Genomic DNA, 23,957 nt, shown 5'->3' on the forward strand with positions numbered 1-23,957 from the left:
GCTAAGAAGCTCTAGTTAGCTTATGTTATTTTTTAGTTTTTTCTTCTGTTTTATTCCTAAGTTGTTCGTCACAACCATGATGTGTCAACACCATAACTGACAATTTACAAAATTTTGATGAAGTTTTGTAAAATAAATGCTTAATTTCAGTATACTGTAAGGATTTCATGGACCTGATGAGCTACAATATGGTCTGCGTCAACTCCGTCATGCACTGTCAACTCCGTCAGATGGACTTTATGTTGTTTTTTTGTTTTAAATAATATTTCTTTTGTTCCTGTAAAACTGAGTAAAAATATTACTGATAGGGTCATTAAAAAAATAATTTTATATTTATTGTTTAGACTTGAAATTCAACAGTTACTTCTGGTTTCGTCAGAGAACATAATTTATCCAAGATGTTGCAAGAGAAAAATTACATTTTCACTTATTTTCCAGAGGTAGTGAAAATAACTCGAGTTCACGTGATTTTTCCTCTTAATGCTGTATTAAATTTCAAAAAGATGTAGAGGTCTATCAAATTCAAAATGTTTTATCTCTTGGGATAAAAAAATAAACAATATTTTTTCTCATGCATAGATAAGAGAGGGATAGATGAGTGATACAAAAGAAGCACACACAAACTCACACCAAACACAGACTGAAGTAAAGTATGAGAAAAAAACGTCTTTATTTTGATACCATAGAGTTGTTCACTTTAAGACAACCACATCACATTATGAAACAAGAGTGGAAAACAAAAGAGAATTGAGGAGAAAATAAGCAAAAATATATTCATACAAGTTTTTACTTCTTTCTTTTCTTTAAAGTTGGGCCAAGAAAAGTAGGAGGGTCACAGAAAGCAAAGAGATGACTGCACACACAACCTACTGCTCATCCAGTCAGTTTGGTTAGAGGTTAAAAAAACGATTCCGTTTTATGTACAAACAGCAGCCCAGAGGGAACAAACAGCACAATGCAATCACCCTGTGGGACATTTGGAAACCTTTCCATGCATTACTACCACCAGTTAAAAAGAATTTGAATTAGACTGATTGTGACTTTATTTATTTAACATTTAGTTCAATAAAATATGGTTTTATCTACTGTAAAATACTGACGTAACATTTGTGTAAAGAGCACATTTGACTGATTTACAAAAAAAAAAGAAAAAAAAAAGCACAATGCCTAGTTTTAGGCACCTGGTGCTGCATGTCACATGCTTCAAAGCAGGCAGCTGAGCTCAGAAACTCCACTTCAGTCTAGAAAAATAGCTCTTACAGCATAAAATTATGTGGGAGCAATCCAAAATATAACATTATAAAAGAGTTAATACAAAAACCTGTATGAGATCTTAATTTTATTTCAATTAACAATAAGAAATTTAACTTTAACTAAAATATGGAGGCAGTAGATGTTTCGTCTTTTACTTTTTTTTTAAATTAGAGGTAGAATTGCCCTTTGTTTAAATGCCAAATCCTACAAAGTGAAAGAAATGAAGAAAACAAAACACATACACTCATTGAACCGATACCTTTTAGATAAAAGCATGCTTTAGATTTTTGAGAATGATTTGGTTTAATTAAATATAAAGAATTTAGCTAAAAAATAGCAAAAGCAATCTGCTTTTCTTTCAAGAGGACTTGGTATAATCATAAAATATTTCATATAGACATAATTAAAGGCAAAGTTATGAAAGGTCTAAAGTTAAATGTAAGAGACAAAATCAATACATCATTGATTATAATAAGTAAATTAGAAAAAAAGGGAGCTGCAGGTTGGAATTCATAACCCTGCCAAGCTTTTGTTCACCACAAGGTGGCAGCACACACTGAGGGCTAATTCGAACAATGCAAGCCTTGATTTCAAAATGAAGCAGAACACGTCATGTTTAAAGACCTCCAAGTGCTTTCACAGATGGTCATAAAAGAGCTACTTTGAGTCTTAAATTATACCCAAAATTTGTCTTATCTGTTCAACCTTTTATCCTTTTTAAAATAATGTTTAGCTCTGAGCTGAAGCATTAACAGTGAAGGGAGGACTTCCATTTGCAGAGCTTTTGGTCACACTGACCTTGGCCCATTCACGCTCATTATAAAAACGGATCAGTAGGGCCAAAGTGGCGTCAGGCAATGCTCTGTCAGTAGATCATTCCTCACCTGCTCATAAGATTTTTCACTTTGAATCCAGCAGACCCTTTAGAGGGCGAATAGTACAAAAGCTTTACTTACTCACGCACATGGATTTTTCTGTCATTCTCACATCTCACCAACAAGTGAGCCTCCACAATTAACCACTTCTTCATTTCTACAAGTTCTTCAGATTATAAACCATTTAACAACACCTATTCTTTCCCCAAATCGTCTCTCTAAAATATGTCCTCCTCTCTCCCCTCAGTTACACCCCCGACTGTTCTCAATCTTGTCCTTTTCTATATCTTCCTCCTCTTCATCTTCCTCCTGTGGTGTTTCTTTCTCCTTGGTCGTCTCTTTCACACTGGAAAAACGTTCAGTAGTTGCTGTGTCTTGATGATCTGAAGAAACAAAACAAATATCAAAAAGAGCAATAAAACTTTTTGTTTTCCTTTTGTTTATATCCATTGTGCACCAGAAGCTATATGTGTACCACAGGTTATTTCAGGTAAGGCAATTAATTACAAACTATCAAGGTTTTTTTGGTGTTTTATGTTTGTGACTTTGCAGAACTGCTTGTAATCAGCTGTTTTGTAAGTTTTGTTTCTTTATTGCACACAATATCTGTAAAGTTTTAATAAACAGTCCAGTTTTCCACATTTTGTTTTAACACAGTTTCAAGGCAACCAACAGTGGTTCATACAAGAATGGCTCTGAGGGCAAGTCCTTCTTTCTGATTCCTCACCAAACAACCAAAACGCAGAAATCTATCCAAGATTTCGAGGCAGGATAAAACACAGCCATTTTAAACACAGATTTGTAACCTGCTCTCCTTATTTTCAGTATCATGCAATGGGTGACACCTCAACACATACAGGAACTAACCTCTCATAAAACACTTGTTCAGTGTGCAAGTGAAAGATAGGTTATACTTTTTATCTGGTTCATGAATGCTCCTTTACTCTCTCCTCTACCCCTGTTTCATGTTGTGCCCTGCCTAACTAATGAAAGTGCTAGTGAAAGTGTCAGTGAGACAATCTGAGATTTGTGAGGGGAGTCAGTTAGTTGTGTGGGTAATCTGTATAGGGACAAATGACAAAATCTAGGAAGATGTAGTGGTTTCCAAAATCTCTTCATAAAATAAAGTTCTTTCAGTGTTTTTCCAGCCTAATTTGAAGAAACACAAATTGTGTCCATTAGTATGAATAAAATCTTATTTTTGTTTCAGGTCTGTTTGAGCAAAGTTAACTGATTTTTGACATAAATAATGTTTTTTTGGGGGGGGATCCCAGCCTGGACTGACTGTCTTTAAGTCACTTGCTAATGAACAGGGTAATGTAGTGTTGGTCATCTAAAAGTTAAATCCACTTTTAGTGAATGATGGATTTCATTTGGAAAGAGAAACCTGTTGAGTTCTTTGATGTATATTTCTTTCTGTAGAGATGAGACTCTTGTTTATCTTAACCTATTGGCTTCTGTAGAGTCAGATCTTTAATGACTAGCTATGGACCTAAAAGTCTTCAATTTTAAAAAAGATGGCTGTTGATATAGGTCATATAGGTAGATAGACCTGTCCAAAAGTAAATCTACTCACAACATAGTGAAGACAACTTCAAACTCTGAATCAAAATGGTGAAGGAAAGGAATTTAAATGACTGCATATAGTTGGTGCTACCAGATGGACTAGTGTGGGTATTTCAGAAACTGATGGTATTCAGGCACCATAATTTTTCTTGGTTACACATAGGCCCAGAAAGAGAACATATCCAGTGAGCAGCAGTTCTTAGATGAAAATGCCTCATTGATGGGGGAGGTTAGAGGAGAGTTGGTAGACTGATTCAAGATAATAGACAGGCAAAAGTAGCTCAAGTAATGACTCACTGTGGAAAATTATTGATGAATGTGCAACATGTCAAACCCTGAAGTGGACACTGCTGCTCCTGACAATGGATTTTGAGTTCAGATGTGGCATTTAGAGGGTTGTGTCAGAATTTGACATAAAAAGAACATTGAAGCACTGATGCGTCATGCCTTGTATGAAGGGTTCAGGCTGCTGCCTTGTAAATATATGGGGGATATTTTCTTGGCACACTTTTGCCCCTGAGACTTTCTATGTATTATTGGTGACCATTTAGTGATGGGCACGTCCAGCAGGCCAATGCACCAAGGTACAGAACTCAAAGCAGCACAAATTGGTTTCTAGAAAATAGAGAATTATTTTACTGTACTCCTGCAGCCTCCACAGCTACCAGACCTCAATCCAGTAGAGCACCTTTGGAAAGTAGTGGATCAAGAGCAGTGACTGCATTATACAGTCATGTCAATATGGACATATTATTGAATCTATGCCACCAGGAACTAAGGTCCATTATATTCAGTACCAGAAAGGTGTAGCTAATAAAATTGCCAGTGAGTCTAGATACCAATCAATGCCCAACATAAAACAAGGCTTCTAAACTTCTGGAGTAAGCAAGAAGCCTCAATGTCCTGATTTTTGGCAAACTGTCATCTGACCCCATTTAAAGCTGCCTCTTGGTTGCTGCTATTTATACTTTGCAGTATAAAACATATCAGGCCGCATCTGACTCAGCATACCATTAAACCCTCAATACAGGCCATCATTGCTTATCTCGGCTGCTTTAGGTAGGTCTAATGCAGCACAGTATCTGGGTTTTTGAGTCCCATGGACTCCCACTGGTCACTGGACTTATGTCACTCTTTCAGGACCAGAAAATATCCTTCCTGGAAACCTCTTTGTGTATTTAACAGAACACCTCAAGTCCTGTGACTCTTAGAAGTCTATATTTCCAACCTTAACAAACTTCCTGCCTCTCTGCTTGTGCCAGCTGTACAGACTTTGAGATTAATCTGCATGTTTTGGTTTCTTAGTGTACTCAAGCTTGAATGCTCTGCACTCACAAAGTGTTTTGGAACAAGGTGATGTGGGAATGTTTAAATGGAAAAGAAAATAGGACTTGTTTGTGTGTCAGTGTAAAGATCTGTTTCTTATGCATACTCTGTAAAACTGGTTAACCTTCAAGGAAAAATAACCTTGGAAGCACAGTTAACAGTAAGGTATACTTTATTATAGCAAGTGAGAAAAGTTCACCTTATTGAGAGATTTATGATACCAAACTCAGAATCAAACATTGTGAAGGCTTTTAAACTTCAAAATGACACCCTTTCTAACTTTTCAGGATAAATTTACTATTAAGACTGTTCCTTGAATCTGTGTTTAATCTGAACAGGCTTTTACAACACAAAGGGATTTACAGAGACAGTCTGTCATCTGGACAGAGCAATAATTCAGAACAAAATGCCACTGCTCCCCTGTGATGTAACAGAGATTACAAAGATAGAATATTACATTCTAAAACAAACCAAATCTATAAAAAGCTACAAATAAACTCAAAAGACCTGAGTGAACTCATAGTTTCTGTATTTGGAGATCAAGTGCTTATTAAATAGTGTTAGTTTAGAAAATGTATTTTTGAATAGAATGACTGATCATGAGCTGTTCTGAAGATAAATCCTTTCTGGTTCCTTCATACTTTCGTTTGGTTCAGGTGTCTGCCATAATTTGAGGTTAAATCCTAGAATAGTTGGTGTGAAACCATGTTAATTTTGTTAATTGCTAAGTAATATCTTATTATTAGCTCTAAATAAAAAAAATTCATTTGTTTTCCATCTCCTGCATTTTACAACAATATGAGTCACATTCAGTGCTATGACAACCTAATCAAAATGTGTTGGTAGATGTGTTGAAAAAATAGAGCTGCAAGTAGCCAAGAAAAAAAAAAAACATTCTGGAGGCTAGCTAACAAAAATAGAGACATAAAGTGAGCCAGTGTTTGAAAAACTATTACTGAAAATGGCAAAAGTGAATTTTCCAGTAGCTATACATGTAATTTTAAATCTTACAAGGCAAACAGATTCAAAGGTTTTAATGTGGTCAAGTTCTAAACGAGTTAAAATATAACTTCAAACCTGATAAACTGATTTATATAGAAACACTGGAGATAAAATAGTCTGCACAAACCTAGTAAAATGTCAGGGTCTGTCAAGTAACCTTAAGCAGGAAATATTTTCTGCACAATCAAACTGAGAAACGTTTTTATTTTGGCGGAGGACAAATGTAAACAAATAAAAAATTTAAAAAACTGCAAAAGCCTGGCTGCATAAGTGGACACAGCCATAAAAGATCACTTTAAGTGTCTTTTTTATTCCATCCTACTATTCAATTTATTTATTTACACATAACAGAAAATCTGTTTAATCTGAAACAAAATGATATATATTCCAATGCCAGCAGTATAAAGTATCTCAAGGTATATGTTCTTCTTCAGGAGTTGACATTGTCACAGTGTGGTTGCGTTCTGCAGGCGGTTGACAAATAGCCTCCCTCTCACCAGCAGCTTTGGCGGGAGATGCCTCGTCTCCCTCCTCTCCCTCCCAGTGGTCCTCATCCTCGTCCCCTTCACAAGGGTCTTCCAAAGGATAGACACCTAGTTTCTGCATTTGGGCTTCAGCCATCTTCTGCACAGCTACACACAGACACAGACACACAGGGAGATGGCCACACGAACACATGGACACGGACAAGGGGACAGAGGGATATGTTGTTTTGGTTTTACCACGCTTCAACAGTTTTTAGCCTCACAGTGGATTCTGAGTACAGGCCAGGCAGGCAGGGAGCACATGCACAGAGAGGCAGACCGATAGCCAAGAAAAAAGACTCCACACTGATTTTTTTTTTTAAATAACAAAGCTTTTTTTCCTGTTTTCTGCCACTTCTTCTAGCTCTTTTCCAAATCTTCCTTTGCTCTAGCAGAACGCTCTCCATTTCTGTGCTCTCATTGCCTATGATATTATCTCACCTACTTCTCACTCTTCCTTTAGGTCACCTTGGTTTTTCTTCATAGCATTCTTTCACACCCTCAAGTGCAGAACACAGCATCGAGGAAGGTCACTTTTTTAAAATATATTTTTACTAAGAAAGGTTACGCAACAAAAAATCTTCCTGAGTTTGCTCTGTGTGTCCCTCACTGTGCTGACGAAGGGCAGATATCTGGTGCAGGATTGAGTCTTCCTAACTCTATATCATCACTCGACCCGCACTGAAACGCATGTACTAAAGTCCCATGTGGAGAAAGCAACACAGCAAAATGCTTATTTTCCTTGCATGCAGCTAAGACAAAAGAAAATCATGCACAATTTAATGTTAGTGTGTTTGTGCCACAGCTGTATAAAAAACTGACTGTAATCCTGGATGATCCTGACTTTCCTAGACTTACACTCAGTGTCTCGCAGCTGTCACACTCTAATCTGTTTCTCTAGTATCTCTCTGCCTCTCATAAACACCCAAACTCTGTCTTCCAGTGTATTTCTAATGCAGTCTTTCAGAATCATGCAAATCACAAAGGTGTGTGCATAGAAATAAACCAGGAAGGCATTATTTCAATGCATTCCCAACATCTGCTCATGCATATTATTATTTTTATAGAAGGTAACACAAACGCAAGGAGGATAAGACCTGCAGCGAAGCAAGGTAAAACAGAAAAGGATATGAACATAAGGATAAATCACGGTTCACTCAACCACCACCTGCAGAATTAACGCTGTTTTGTACAAACCTTTGAGCGATGGAGGCTGATACACATTTTGATTCACACGTTTTGGTTTAAGCACGCCATTCTCCCCCACGACCCACTGTAAAGAAAGGGATAAGAAGATTAACACAGATTTTCTCCTTCACTTTCTTCAAAAACATCCTTTAAGCCTACACCAACTATTAGGTTGTACTTACTTTATGCATAGCTAAAATATTTTTGCTGACATCACTGTAGCTACACTACTGATCTATGTATTGCCAAAGCAAAATATCTGTCACAATTCCCATATCATTCTTTTCAATGGAAGACAAACTTAGTGCACTGACCCTGATCTTGACCAAGTAACTATTTTACCTTCTTACTCTTTATTGGAAATGATTTCTCAGTCTTATTTATACTTTTAAATTGTACGGCTGGCTGACCACACAAATCATACATCATTACTACATCACTCCCTTGACCCACAGACTCCCATACAGATCAGCTGATGCAGGCTTGTGACATAATTTTGAATTATGCCATGCTGCATAATTCAAAATTTACTACAGTTTTTCAAATTCCCCATTTTTCAGTACTATTCTAAATGCTTGTTCAAATTTATGATTCAGTTTGTTTCTTTTCTTTATTAAATAAACTGTATATAAATCATATTTAACCACATTTGTCACCTCCTTGAACAGATAATAACTCAACTTGGGTTTTTGATGATGAACAAACATCATAATTAAGTAGGATTAGATTACAAAGGACTTACATCACCTCACTGACACATGGGGGGAAAAACATGGAGTATAGAGGATAATCCACAAACACTTGAAGAGTAAAAAAAGGTTGAGACTTCACCTTTACCTGATGAGTGGACTGGTCATCCTCAGGAGATTGGTCGGCTACTCTGAAGAGTGTGGCAGGTGTGGGCCTCCTGCGTCTGATCTGTAAACAAACAGAAACAAAAAGGGCAGCCATGAATAAATGAATAGTCAAAGTGGCTGATGCTGTATTATTAATAACATTCAGCACACCTGCATATTAATCTAATGGGGAAAAATACGTTGACAGCGTTGACACCTCATGCCGGCTGAGGACACACTGGGCCCTCTGTGACTTCATTAGCAGAGTTCACTGATGAATGATGAACCGGCAACTTTTAGCACCCGATAACACACTGCAGTCAACGGAGCAGAACAGTCATTTAAATCTTTCTAGTCGAACAAACACACTTGGTAATGAGAATTAAACTCATGGTTTACATTAATAGGACTGCAGCTCTTTATTTAGAGTTTATATTAAGCATTTTTGCATTTGGTTCTCAAACTTAAAGCCAGAAGGGTCTTTATAATCTTCCTCTAGACTTATGGTTCTTCTAGGAAGCCAAAGTCAACTATATTATTAACTGAAGAGCGACGTAAGGCCCTGATGAACTAGAGGTTTGCCTTAAACCACTGGGACAAGCTAACTTAAACAATAGCATCTGAACTGCAGCTGCATCTGTTGCTCTTTTTCTGACTTGTTTATACCAGTATTTTTCATGGCTATAAATCAAATTACCTTTTTACAAATAAGCATCCCTATTTCATAGACATGTTTTCATTGTTAGTTCAGTATGTCTGTTTAATTATTGAGATGAGTTAAATGGCTCCAAAATGTTGCCAATGTGGGTATAAAACTGTGTGGTATGAAATATGCAAATATGCTGAAAAAGTACAAAAATAACTACAGTCTCAAACATAAGTAATAGCGAATAAGCGAGATGAGCTGCTCTTTGTCTGTGCCTGAGCTAAATGCAGGCGAAAATTTTGCTGCAATTGCAAACTGATGGTATAGCAGTATTTTATTTTGATTTCCAGTCACCACATGTGTATTATGAGACTGTGCTGACTTTCTTAATGCCAAACATGTTTTTTCTCAAAAAACTAACTGCAGATAGACACTTTTTTTGACCAACTGTGTTAGAATATTTTTACTGTCCTGCAGTTTTACTCTTAAGACTAAAACACAGATTGATCAAATATGTTGAAACAGCTGTTTGGTGGACTAGCTATACCTTGGAATGGTGCCAGCTACTTGAGTCTTAATTTCCATATTTACGGCACGACTGTGGTAGAGTAGTTGTCTTGCGATTTGAAGGATTTAGGTTCGATTCCAACTTGTTCCTGCCACATGTCGATGTGCCTCTGGGCAAGGCACTTAACCCCAAATTGCTTACCAATCTGCGTATCGGTGTATAAATGTGTGTGTGTTTGTGAGTGCGAATGGGTGAATGTGACTAGTGTAAAGTGCTTTGAGTGGTCAAAATGACTGGAAAAGCGCTAAATAAGTTCAGTTCATTTATAAACATCAGTCTTTGGCAATTTTCATTCATTCCTCAGCTTAGCAAAGTTTTTGGTTTCTACAAAGGGTAAAATATTTAACAAAACTCTTTCAGCATGCAGAAAACAACTATTTTCTTTAATAAGATTAGGTCAGAGTGGTGTTTTAACTTTACATATATGTTTTGTGCTTTTGAAGTAGAAAGGCTATTTACAACGGGAATTACTTGACGTGATGTTGTAAAGACGTGCAGAATTAATAGCGTCTATCTTCAGAAAGTAAAAGTAGTTAAGGTGAGTGGAGCTGGCACATGAAACAAGAACGTTATTGAAAGTGTCCTCTGTGGAAGAAGTCAACCTTGGCAATGACATGAGCCACTGACATGTACTGCTGTTTATGGCACCACACTGCATTGTAGGAAGGGAGTTATCTTGGCTCTATTTTGTGTAAAACGGCTCCACACGAAGACTCGTGTTTGTTTTCTTCTGTCCCATTCGGTGCGTCATCACAGTTAGGCGGTGTGTTGCCAAAGCAGCGGCTTTTTGAGCAGCACGCTGGACACTCGCCCCTGCCCCACTCAGCCAAACAAAGTAATCAGCAATGGATTTCAGCTGCGTTTGTGACACCAGACATGCGCTTTAATCTCATCATGCAACATCCAGCTTTCCCGTCTCCCCTGGTTGTCACACACTATCCGTCTCCCTCGTATTCTCCTCATTTCCATCACACTTGATCCTCTGCTTCCTCCATCCTGTTTACATCCACTACCATCCTTCATTCCTTGACAGTGACATTACCCTCATCTTCTTTGCGTCACACTGTAACTGCAATCATGTTATTTTCCCCTACACCCTGACACATCTGTTCTTATCTTTCTTCATTTTCCCTCTCCAGTGTCAGGGCACATCCATACAAGGCCTTATCCAACACTTCCGCCTTGGAGAGCTGTAGAGGCCTGGGGCATCTTGAAGCTAAAACACCTGCGAAGCACCTGCTTCCTGCCCCTGCGGTGCCCCAGAAGTGATAGTAGACACCAAATGTTGACACAACCAAGAATTAGAGCTTTTTACCTCGGAATAATCCAGGAGCAGTATTGGGTTGAAAGACTAGCAGCCACAAAGCAGACAGAGTTGAACAACGACGAACAAATAAGAGATTGCTATAGTATTTTTCAAGCTGATGTCTGTAACTTATGTTTCTAAACTGAATTGTCAATGCAGTCTTTCTTATGAAATGTCACACAGTAGGAATCATGATAACACCTGATTCTAAATTAATTTAATTGCATTTAACACCATTCACGGTTGTTTTCCCCTTAACTTAAGCTCAAATGATTTATTCCTGTAAACTGACGGAAATGATGTAAAATGAGGGCAGCCATTTATGCACATTTATGTGAAATAATAAAGTTGACAGATGCACTTGTGTTTTACAACAAGCATACACACACACACACCAATGTGTGCTGGTGATGACGTCTCCAATGCCAGATGACATAAACATTCAGACTCTAGTAATTTTCCAGCCTTAAAACCACCCCACTCTGCCTGAGTTACGTAACATATGTGACTTCCTCAGCTACGGCAACACTGGGACACAGCGTGTGGGATTACTCCAGCTATGCTTTATCCCTCCATACCCTCCCTCCTCTGCATCTCTTAATCCCTTGTTCCCAATCTCTCGACCCTTCCCGGCACCACAGACAGAAATGTTTTTGACTCTGTACCAGTTACTGCAAACACTCACAAGGCGGGCTGCAGCTGTGGCCTTTTAGCAGCGGTCCAGGTGAACGCCTCCAGGCAGCAGCATCTCGCTGGGATTCATGAGGAGCTTTGGTCTGCATAAAAGTATTGGCACGGGGATGATACCGTCCAAATGGCTTGCTTTGGTTTACTTAAAGCTAATGAGGATTTCATGTGGCACTTGTTGGAAATGAATGCAGCTTTTTAAGACACAAGTGTTTTATTTTTATCAGTGTTGGAGAAATGCCCAGCTTTTGAGCTGTCCCATTTTTTATTTTATTTTTTTATTTATTTTTTTAGTAGTAATGACTGGACTATCAGTTCTGCTGTGGAGGCTTTGTACCCTTTTGCTGACTGGTGGCTTTGAACAATAAGAACATTTTGACCCTGTGTAACCTGTTCTGACACAAGATCAAAATGCAGTCTGTGGTTTTAGCTGCAGGATGCACCTGAACTTTATTTTAGGTTAATCAGATTCACAACAGTTGATGTCAGGAGTTAACTTTAAAATGTTGTTGCAGAACATTTTAGCTGAAATGTTCTACAACAAAGTATTAGTTTAAAAATCTGCACATCCCTGCCACTAGGTTACTGCACTTTTTTCAATGTTTAATTAACCCCTAACAGATTTGCTTGCATTTTTCAGTTGAACTGTCTGGGACATATGTCCCAAAAAAATGTGTAAAAAGGTTTTAAAGGATTTATAATGACCTAATGTTCAAAACATAAAACCAGTCTTTTTGCAAGGATTGTACAACCTTTAAAAAGCACTGTAAATGAGAAACTCATAAAATTATTTTATTATTTACACATGTGTCAAGTTTAATATTGGGGAAAAGGTTGAGCAGCCAGGGCTCCGTGGCAGCGCTGTTTTGGGGTCATGAGTCACTGTTGACTGTGCATGTTTCTGAATACACTGTGTGTATGTTGGCAGAGGACCGTCTTGGTTAACAGGCCGGGTGCAGATTGGCTGATTTGGGTCTACTCCCCAGAGGCCGGGCTCGCTAAGCTGGTACGTTCAAGTCAGTCCTATAAAAAGCACGCTGCAGTAGGACGACATAAACTAGATCAGAGGTGCCTCTGGGGGTTCGGCAGGATGAGACAGAAAGCCTGTAAAACTCTGCAGCGGCGCTCGACAGCCAGTGTCTTCTGGGAAGAGTGACCTCGACGGAGGCAGTACGGAGCGAAACACGACTCAAATTTCTTTTCCCTGTTTGCTTCCCTCCCTTGTGTCCAATCGCACTAAATTACATCAGGTCATCTCATCAAGCAATCTGTGATACGTTCAGGGCATCAGTCAAGTAGATATGATGATGTATGAATTTGCTACATTCTCCTGGAATGAATCCATATCTGTTCTGATGGATAGATATAGATCTGTGAAATATTGACTAGTGCTTGCTGTGTGTGTCCACAGGCAGACTCTTAAATAAAACCATGACAATAAGAGCAGATTTTTTTTTTTCTTGTTTTTTTTTTTACTCAGAGCTACAATGTTAATGTTTTGAAAGAATTAGGACAAAACCCGGTCAATTCCATCCTTAAGTAAAAAACTTTAGCAGAAATTAAACAGACAAGCAGCAATTCAGTCAGCAGCACGTGTTGGATGACGATTGTCCGACTGAGTTGATCCATTTGCATTCCTTTTTTTTTCTTTTCAATTAAGTGTTTCTTATCATTTATTAAATTTGTTCTTGTTTTCTTGTTGCAGCAATACGTGTGGTTTAAATGGGAATACTGCGCCATTTTTGGATTTCTGGATAGACCGACAAAAATATGGAAGGATAAAATTTCATTTTTGAAGATTATAATCATATGACCCAGGTCGTTTTAAATGTTGTCAGAATATATCCTGCAGTAGCCACATTGTGTCTGCCAGCCAGACAAATTTAGAACATATTTAGTTATCCTCACCTTGTCTGTCCTGGAATGACAGCCTTTACCACTGCCAAAATATAACCACCGCAGGTTAAAGGAAACAAAAAATGATACATTTGAGTAGCTTTTTTCACTTCATGTACTACTTTGCCTTCATCTTTATCCTAAATCTGTTTGTCTTGCAACATCCTATTGTGTTGGGATGTTGCATGAGTTGATAAGGTGATATAAGCAACTTTTATGAGCAGATAACGAGCTTAAATACCAATCAAATTGACAAGTTCAAAGTCAATCTAAATAAAAATCTGAAAACGACTTTTAAATTTGTTATTGTTTTCTTCTGCTTTACTATGTACCACCATCAATCCTCTGATTCAAGCTTGGGCTAAAACAGGCTGACCATCGAGTTGTGTTGCTCACAGCACAAAACCAACAGATGAGATACAAATGATTGAGAATCTGTTTAAATTTGATCATCTACCAAAGTGGTTATGTCGGCTGTTACTCCACTGTATAATATCTGTCCTCTCGTTTGGGTTCAGCAAATTTCAGACGTAGTTTTTATAAAAAGTTGTACACATGATAGCGAAAGAAAACCACTAGGAAACAATTGCACCACCGGGTGAATTATGTTGACGTGTTCATGTAGACAATGTCCTTTTCTCTTTTCCTCAGGCTAACACACATCATGCTGTCTCCCCAGAAAAAAGCAAAGTCATCTTTGCTGTCATAATCACTCACTCTTGAAGCCTTACGGTTGTTTTGAAATTATACCAACAGAACAATGAGTCTGACACAACCAGCAACCTTAGCACCTGTTATTTTGTGCTGTTGTAGTTGCTGTAATTTATGTACTACAAACTCTGGGTGAGCAATTCCAGCCTCAATATCTCAAGTTTGGCCTGAAATATTTTTAATAAGTTTACTAGAGTGCCCAGTGTGGTCCAGCTTGGAGGAAGCCTCCAAAGATTTAAGACAGGATCAATGCTAGCCTGCTGACTATTGCTCTCTCATGAAACTCAATCTTTTAACCTATCTAATAAAAATCTTTCTCTCTGAGGTATTTGGCAAGTTTAAATGGTTTACTTAAAATGTTACTTAAGCTTAAAGGTGTTGGCTTTGGAGCAGGGGTGTTCTTTTTTCAGTCCATGTTAATGTGATACTGCTACTAGGTTGATCCTCAACTCTGTATCTAATTTCCATTTTTCTCAGAATTGGACCGCTTTGGTACAACATTAAAAACTTAGTAACAACTGGATATTTCAATTTCAATGGTGTGATGATACAAAACATATCAAAGCTGGGTTTGGAATAGAAACAACACTCTGACCTCAATTCTGTGGAAAAACATGTGGAAAACCAGGTAATTTAATATACTCTGCTGGAACAATTATCAAATGTCCAGCCTAAGTGATACCAAAAGCTTTTTGATTACTGCAGAATAAAATGTAATCAAGTTATTTGCAACTTGCTGAGGGATATTTAAGCAAAAGTTAGAGGAAGTGTATGTAGATGTGCATGTAAAATTTTGATCTTATGTGATTCAGGAAAAAGTCCAAAATAACTTGTGCACCTAATACTATTTTTTTTCTAGATCACTAGTGTTGCTTGTTTTCTTAAAATGGACAAAAGATGGTTCAAATGTAACACTTAAACTCTGATGAGCATATGCAAACTTCTGACCTGAGCTATAATTAGACTCCATGCTAAAAACTGATGCTTCCTCCACATTTTTTCTATCAATGTAACAATCAATCCTTCGGCTGTTTCCTTTGTATGAAATCAGATAAGTCTAATGAGCATGGAGTCCGTCATCCATTTCATCTCTTTGCGTTTCTCGGCTAAATGTGGTCTCCTGCAGTGTTATTTCATTTCCACTGCTGTGATCTTTAGCTGGGCTGAGCTCTGAAGAGCAACTCAATTAAAAAAAAAGGTCATCAAGTCAACCTTTTTTCTGTGAAACACACCCTGCCCCCAGCAAGCTTTTTAAAATGAGATGGCCAGGCCTCATGTGGTCCCCTCTGTAAATTCAATAAAACAGTACAGTGGGAAAGTAGCCCTATTTTGTAGTCATGGATCTGCAGTGGATGTAATATCACATGCCTTAGTTTATTCACTAGTTTAGAAATGCTTAAAATGTTTAAACGTTTTTTGTTTGTGAGGTTAAAAAATTTAATCTAAAAACCATTTTTATTATATTTAGATAGGGTGCTAACACATGGTTTTCAGCAACAAAGCAGTTCAAAGTGCTTTACATCATTAAAACACAAAATTGAAAAGTCATAGAAGGCACAGTTAACAATTGAAGCATTAGATTTTGTCAAGTGCCATTGATACAAAACAGAATGTTTCAAAAGCAACTCTAAACAGGTGGGTTTTTAGTCTAGATTTAAAGAAATTCAGTGTTTCGGCTGGTTTGCAGTTTTCTGGAAGTTTGATCCAGATTTGTGGTGCATAAAAGCTGGATGCTGCTTCACCATGTTTGGTTCTGGTTCTGGGGATGCAGAACAAACCAGAACCAGAAGATCTGAGTGGTCTGGAATATTGGACAGACTTTGGGCTTCTCTTTAAACTGAATTTCTGCCAACCTCCTCACAAAGCTGGCATCGAACGTTTCCATTCAGTAAACAGCCAAAGAGCAGCGATCAGACACATCATGTGTCCGGCCAGTCCTGTCAGACTGTCGGGCGGTTTTAACAAGGTTGTACTGAGTAACAAGCGCTCGTTGAGTTTACAGCTGCTTTTTACAAAGTTCAAGGACATTTCTCCACCAGTTGCAGCCAAAACAATAGATACTCATTCCTATTCAGGCACATTGTTTTATTGAATTCCCCCAAGTCAGAGAGGCTGCTGCATGTCGCTTCCTACCATTTACTGAGCACTTGGAGCGACCTTTTGCCCCCACTTCTGGCCAACTGAAAAAAACCAGATGGGCTGCAGATAATATCCAGAGGGGCTCTTCAATGACTCCTAAATAGGTATCATCATTATTCTGCAACCGTGGGCAGAATGAAAACATACTCAAACTCTCTTTTCTGTCCCCAGATCCCCCTCTAGTATTTATGTAATGTGCTGCTTGTCCTACTGTTTAAAAAGACTGGGTTTGCCAAAACCTTTGTGCACAGATGAGTGACAGGAAGCCACCTGGCAGACCCTTGTGCACAGCAGATGAGGTGCCAATCAAAGTTATTTCACAGATAGCAGCCCGGCTGTGACCCCCGTCACTGAGGTGATTCTGTTCCTCTTGTTCATGCAAATAGATTGAGTCGTAATGCTGTGTGTGGTTCCAGAGGTCAATAGCCAGCACAAACAGAAGATAGACCAGCTGGAGTTACTCATCTGCAATAATCTATTTACTCACATTAAAAAACGATAAAATAAGTGTTTATGCTCATGGTTGCAACATATACGAGAATTATCGCCGAAATTACTGGCGACCCTGCTAGAGAAGCATAAAATTTTTAATATTTTTTTTTTATTGTTGTAGCATAATTTAACTGAAATAATGAGAGGACTGCATGAGGGTAGGATTAGTGTTGTTAGTGCTGCTGCCTTTTAGCAAAGTCTGTCGTCTTTTTGCATTCAGTCTGCATGTTCTCCCAGTGCATATGTGGGTTCTTTTCAGGTAATGTCCAATGATCAAAAAATACATGTTACATTAGTTGCCCTCTCTAAATTTCTCATAGCAGTTATTTTTTGTGCTTATGCTTATTTGTCCTGTGTCTGTCAGTGTTGCCCAGATATAAACTCGTGACCTCTCTAGGGTGTGCGCATCTTGCCCAATGACCACTGGAGATCGCTACCGGCCCCCCAGTGATCCTTCAAGAATGAGCAGATAGAGACAACAGGGCAGATCCCTGTTCAGAGTAATCAGCCCTTTAAATTGAACATATTTATACAGCAGGGGAAGAATTCTCCAAAAGCAATTTGTTTTTAGTAACCCAAAATCAATTAGTACTACTTTTCTATACTTTTCTATACTTTTCTATAAGATGAAGTGCATTTTTATTTATATTTTACTATTTAATGTTCCAAATCTTCGAAACTGAATGAGAAAAGTTATAACTGCTTTACTTAGTACAGGCATTATGGCTTATTTTTAAAACTGCTGGAAATTAACACAAAATAATTTCCCAGTCCTACAAAACCCTCCCAAGAAACAAACGCTCCAAGTGGGTCTGGCATAAATCAAAGCCTGAAAAAACACCTCACAGCCACTGCTAAGTTACATTGTCTTCCAAAAGTCCTCGGAAACGTGCTAGAGTGGAGTGTCTGTCATCATGACATAAAATCTGGTGGTCTCTGCCTGAAACCTAAAAGTGGGCCATCCTTGGGATAATGATAATCCAAACATATGGCTAAATCAGCACATGGTTCATGGGACACCAAATCAACTTTCTTCCTTGGCCATGTCAATCAGCATGCCTGAATCATATAGATAATGGACTGAGCTAAGGAAACGAATGCATGAGTATTAAGTTACAACCAATTTTTTCTCATGGGTCAACAAAACTATATGCGTCAGTGTTAAATTTGAAGCATCCCTATGCGGCCTCAGCTAAACAGCCAAAAAAATCCCAATTACAGCAATGCATTTCAGAGATTACAAGTCATAGCAGCAATAACATAATTCTCTCTCCTCAGCCTTGATAAAACAGGAGTTGAGACCAATCCTATTTGTTGCGAGTCAGCGCTCTCCTCGAAATGCCCTCATCTGCCTCAGCATCCCCACAGCCTTTAGCCAGTCGAAAGGGGCCCAACTGTGCAGACACAGCTGAAGAATACAGGTCAGAGTCCAAATCTTGATATCTGACAGCATCTGGTGACAGGTCGGCTCCTGATGAGCTAAAGATCTTATGCACCCAACCCCATTTTTATCCCAGTTTCTAATCCTCTTCATCTCATCACAAATATTGTGATTATTTTTTGGGTGAAGGTCAAAAGTAGAAACACTTCCATTGCGATGTGATTTCAGCGCCATTAAAAGACGCAGACAAAACAGAATGACTTTCATTTCTTCACATCCTGAATGCAGCCCAAGTTGATCTGACCTGAATTTGGGTACTAAGTGGGAAAACCTCTATAAACCAAGTACAAACCATTGGACCAAAGGCTCAGAGGTCGTGCTGCAGCTTTGGAGGCCTCCTGTCAGGTTTTTGTCGTTTTCTCTCACAAGTACAAGTAAAGAGGGTATTATGGTGGATTTGCAGCTCATTGTGTACAGTGTAATCAGAAGACTTTCTCTCAATATTTATGTTTTTTAGCTGTTTGCACTTTACATTTCAAGGCAAAGCAGCCAAGACAATGGTCATTATCTTGAAGAGGGCATGCTTATTGAAGCGACTTACAAAAGTTGCTTTTCACAGAAGCCACACTCCTTAATTAAAATGGAAAAAGAACATGGAAGGAAAGTTTCACATCAGCCACTGGCATGTTCTTAATTCAGAGTCATTAAGAAATCAAAATGCCAGAACTGTCAAAAACTAGAAGGGACAAAAACAAATGTAAACCGCAGCAAAACAGAGCGTTATTGATTGTGTCCAAATAATAATTACAAAGTGTGATTTATTAACTTTCATGCCAATTAGTTTTTGCCACTACAAACATCTACAAACTGTTTTCGGGCAAAGGAAAATTCACCAGGAACATAAATAATAGCAGCTCATAAATTCAACAGATCACATCATTGGGCAAACTTGAGTCAGGCCACTACAGCAACATTCCCGCCAGCCTGCTTGTAAGAAAAGATCGCAGCTTGAAGCGTGCTGTTCTTTCTGGGATTTTTTGTTGATAGTCCCCCACACTGCTAATGCTTACCCACAAATACTCACCGCATCAAAGGTCATTGTTTGATGTTTAACCCAGAGTGACGTAAAACTTCACTCTGAGTGAAGTGGTCTGTTTTCTGAGGGGCATGAGGGATTTTATCACCGGACTTGGAGGACCAGGCCTCCATAAAACGTCCAGGGTGATATGAGGTTTTTGTTGGGAGCTTTTTGGTCTAATGCCCTTTTCTGTCCTTTGATAATCTCTCTTTTATTCTGAGTTTTATGTCAGTTACGAGGCCAGATGGAGTCAAAGGAGGAAAAGCATGTCCACATGAAGGTAGTATTGTCAGTGCCACGATCCTAATCTCTGTCCATTATGCACATTACTTTGTAGTGATAAGCATGCAGTATTAACATGTTTGTGATGAAAAATGGGATTTTGGTTTTCTTTATCCATAACGTTCCAGACAATAAAAACGTTTCTCCTGATCTCTAAATGTAATGAATTCTGTCTATCTGAGAGGATTTCAAGAAGAAGTTCAGATGGTAGACAGGATACCAACGATGGCACTAAAAAATAAGGATTATGCAAGTGAGCATGACACTGTTTAAAAACATATAGCAAAACAGAAGTTGTGTCTGCGAGTTTGTGTGCATCTGTGTGTGTGTGTGCATCTGTGTGTGTGTGTGCATCTGTGTGCGTGTGTTCGTGTATGTTTCTGCTTGGGCATAGAAATAAACCAAGGCTTAATGTAATCACACATTTTTCCTGTCCCTTACACCTAAATTGATCTGCTTAAGAGCTCTTTGCCATCCACTCATTGCATTTAAATTACATTTCACCACTCAATAAACTTTAACTTTGTCATAAAATTGCACTGTGAAGGGTGCAGTTGTTATAACCACTTTAAATTAGCTAATGTGCTAATTCCTCCCTATTTACACTGCCAGGGATTACGGCAATGCTGATTAAAGTCCTTCAGCTTATGTATGCTAATATTTTCTCTCAAAGGTAAGCACCTGGTGATCAACATATCTGTCTCTGTGGGAAGCCATTATTGAAAACGCATGCCTCTCCTCTTGTTTTAAACATAATGATATAAGCAGAACAATCACAACATTCTGGTGTCTCTTTGTGGGAGCCGGCTGTTGGCAGGGAGTGACTCTGGCTATGTGTTTACAACACAGAAAAGGCTGACTGAACTGGTTTAAAAAATGCAAACAGTCAAAAAAGAGAGAAAGGTTTATCTAAGAAAAATGCCAGGAAAAATGCTTAATCACTATGCTAACTGCTGCATGACATAGAGTCCAAACCTTTATTTCACAATAATAATTATGAATGAACATAGAAGAGCTAATGTTGGGACTAACTAATTATTTCAGAATGTTTGAAATAATTAAAGATTAATTTATTTAGTGTTGACCTATTTAAACTGAACTCAGAACTACTTCTTGTTAAATGGGAACTTGCACAACATTTCTCAGAAATATCTCTGAACAGCCCAGCCACCACACAAAGACATACAGCCATGAATGCACAGTCTGTCCCATAAATGCGATTTAGATTGACCTGTTAGCCTAGCATGCATGATTTGGGCAGCGGAAGGAATTAAACGCCAGTGTAAACAGTGGAAAAACATGCCAAATCAACACAGAGAGCCTGGTGGCCTCTAAACACCACCAGCAGACAAGGAAGGTGAAGTTTCTTGCCAGAACAAACTCCCATCGCAAAACACAGATGAGCAAGTTTGGTGTGGAAGAAACTGACCGCTCTGCACCCAGATCTTAATCTAATAGAACACCTTTGGGATGAATTAGAGCAGAAACTGCAATCCAGGCCTTCTTGTCCGACATGAGTGTCTGACCTCTGGAATGCACTTCAAAGGGAAAAGCCAAAAATTCCCGCAAAGACACTTTTAGACCTTGTGGAAAGCCTTGCCTGAAGTTCTGAAGTGATAGTAGTTTAAAGGTTGGGTAAACATAATTTTAAACGATATGGATTAAAAATGGGATGTTCATATGAAAGCAAACTAGCAGCTGCTTTTCAATCTCATGCACTCTTGACCTATCTGTGTACTGAAACATGATTGGGTAGGATTGGTTACGTTTTATTAGATCCTCACACAATTTTAGTCAAATATAACTTTATTTTATCAGGTTAAGCTGGTAATAGTAACTAAACTGTCACGAACAGACAGAAAATAGAACAAAACACAATTTTCTCTGTTTTGACTAAGTTCTGAAGTATTTTATTCCAAGAAATGTGCAGCTCAGCTCAGCTTCACTGAAACCAATCTGGACTTCAAGGCTGCTCTGGGAGTCCCAGTTGACACAAGTAAGATAACCTCTAATTATAAAAAGTGAGTTTAAACAATGATATTATCTGACAACTGTTTGAATGAGTCAGTCCAGAGAGGTAAGATTGCTTCAGTATTAATAAAAAGACATCCAGAAATTTGGGCAGGATGATTTGCTCAGAGCTGTTGCTTTCTCCCACATTTCACTGAGTGGGAGGTACGGAAGCGTCTCTCTCCAAGCGTTCACGCCTAACATATCCAAAATATTGCATTGTTGTAAACAAGCTTTTTTCACCCCCAACAGATAGATCTGTCCATTAAAGTTGACCTTTTACATCCCGGCTGCGGGGGAGCGTTCTGTGACATAGTTGCACTGGCTGTCTCTATAGTAACAAGAGCAATTCAGTCGATTGTGGTTTTGCGATTTAAATGCCATCGGAAAGAACAGTGAGGGGCTGCTTGTTGTGAAACAAGTTGCTACTCAGTAGCGAAATGAGGACCTGTAAGGGACAGTAATTGCAATGGGAGGGGAAGGGAATGAAATGAGTGCTGTTGACAGTCGCTCCCTGCCGACCCAAACATCCCTGGAGAATCCCGTAAAACTCAAGTAGATGCTATCGGCTTTTAAACATGCGTAAACACATGCTCTCCTAAATGCCCCTTCTGTTTCCTGTACTCCCCAGACAGCAAACTTGTTGCAAGAATCTGAATTTTAGTTCCTAACAGATGCACACACCTGAACACGACTTCTAAAACAGTCCAGGGCCGATCCGCAAGGCTAGATATTAGTGGTCAATCATGTAGAGATTAAGCAAGGAGAGTGTAGAAGTGAGTCCATCTTTGAAAAAAGAAAGAAAGAAAAAAACACAGTGGTACATATGGTATCTTGATGTCCTGTGGTTATTTGGAAGTGGTGGCACAGATCAGAGTGCTTGAATGTGTGAGTGGAAGTCTCATGAGGCGTTGCAAAGATGCTCTGTTTTTGCAGGGCTTCTGCATTTTTTGTGAGAATTTTTTTATCAGTGCAGAACACATAGCATGAAACAGGCATATAAAAAACAAAGACAGAGTGTGCTCACAGGTCAGGCTTGCTCATTAAGAGCCTCTTTTATGCAAACAGGGAATCAGGGACAGTCGATAAGGGAGTCGACTCCACAGATAGATGAACCCACAGGTCGCCTTTGCTTCCTCACCTTCTGTCACAAAACACATCTCCCTCTTATTATCCCACCTTATCTTTCTTCAAACATTCATGGGGAGTGAACCACTGGCCTCAATTTTCCAGACCACTTTGGCCTACTTATCTCTGATCTATAATAAAAGTATCCAGCATTACAGCTGAATCAGAGATCAGAGACATACTATCTAACAAGCTACAACAAAAAAAGTGTGTTGTTTTTCATGTGTCAATGGATTTACCGGAAAAGCACAGGTTAAAAGGTTTGACAGAAAACTAAAAACCATGACAGTCAAGTGTTAAAATGTCAGAGGGTTGTTACAGAAGAGCCGGATGATGACTTTCACATTAATGTCACATTGTGAAAGGGGTCAAAATAAGAAGAGACAGCAAAGCATTAATCTTATAAGGAAGTGAAGGGAGGGAAATGTCATCATAGGTTTTCAACAGAGAGGAAAACTCAAAGCTTAAAACTCAGTTCAGTGGAAAAAAAAAAACAAATAACGTGTTTGTATTTCAAAAGGCTGAGAGCAGCTGGATTTAGGTTTAGTTTTTAAACACTCGGACAATTTAACAGCTTATGCTGATCTGTCCTCATGGATCAAAACGTAATCTGCGCACTGCCAGCTCACCATCTCCACTTGCCGAGGGTCCAGGTTGGTGGGAGCGGAGGCCGGCACAGCAAACTGGATCTTTTTCCTCTCCTTGTGCTCTCCCTCGACCTCAGTTGACATGGAGGGCTCCATGTTTCTGGATCTCGGAGCTCAGACTCCCAGTGGAGGCCAAAAGATCTCTGCACCCTCTCTGGAGGAACCTCCCACAGCTGGGTAGTCCCACTCCTGGCAGCCTCTTGCTCCTGCCTCACCTCTGCAGACTTTCTTTAGAAAAAAAAAAAAAGCACAACTGCATGTACTTCTTCCTGCTTCTTGTCCACTTTCCCACTGCTGCTGTTCTTTTCTAACACTGATGTTTAATTCTGCCTGTGCCTGTGTGCTCTCGCTTAAAACCTGTGATGCAAGAGTGACTGAGGCATGTCCTCAGATCTGGCTGTGTTGCAGGGAGGTA

The 23,957-nt window shown here is 38.8% G+C and overlaps 1 protein-coding gene across 2 annotated transcripts; it reads right to left on the reverse strand.

Moving 5' to 3' along the window:
• Positions 1-646: 646 nt before the first annotated feature.
• ppp1r1b (protein phosphatase 1, regulatory (inhibitor) subunit 1B) lies at positions 647-23,944 on the reverse strand. Of its 2 annotated transcripts, none has more exons than XM_044100239.1 (5): positions 23,525-23,944; positions 8,573-8,653; positions 7,745-7,820; positions 6,521-6,655; positions 647-2,512 (listed from the first exon to the last, which is right to left on the reverse strand). In XM_044100239.1, exons 1-5 carry the CDS (start codon positions 23,636-23,638, stop codon positions 2,373-2,375), a joined length of 546 nt encoding a protein of 181 aa, XP_043956174.1. In that variant the 5' UTR covers positions 23,639-23,944; the 3' UTR covers positions 647-2,372. The 2 variants fall into 2 exon arrangements, with proteins under 2 accessions (XP_043956174.1, XP_043956173.1); XM_044100238.1 differs by having other exon boundaries at positions 8,567-8,653; positions 23,525-23,943.
• Between the last annotated feature and the right edge of the window lie 13 nt (positions 23,945-23,957).

Source organism: Gambusia affinis, linkage group LG19 (genome assembly GCF_019740435.1).
Source record: "Gambusia affinis linkage group LG19, SWU_Gaff_1.0, whole genome shotgun sequence".
In the NCBI taxonomy this organism is placed as follows: domain Eukaryota; kingdom Metazoa; phylum Chordata; class Actinopteri; order Cyprinodontiformes; family Poeciliidae; genus Gambusia; species Gambusia affinis.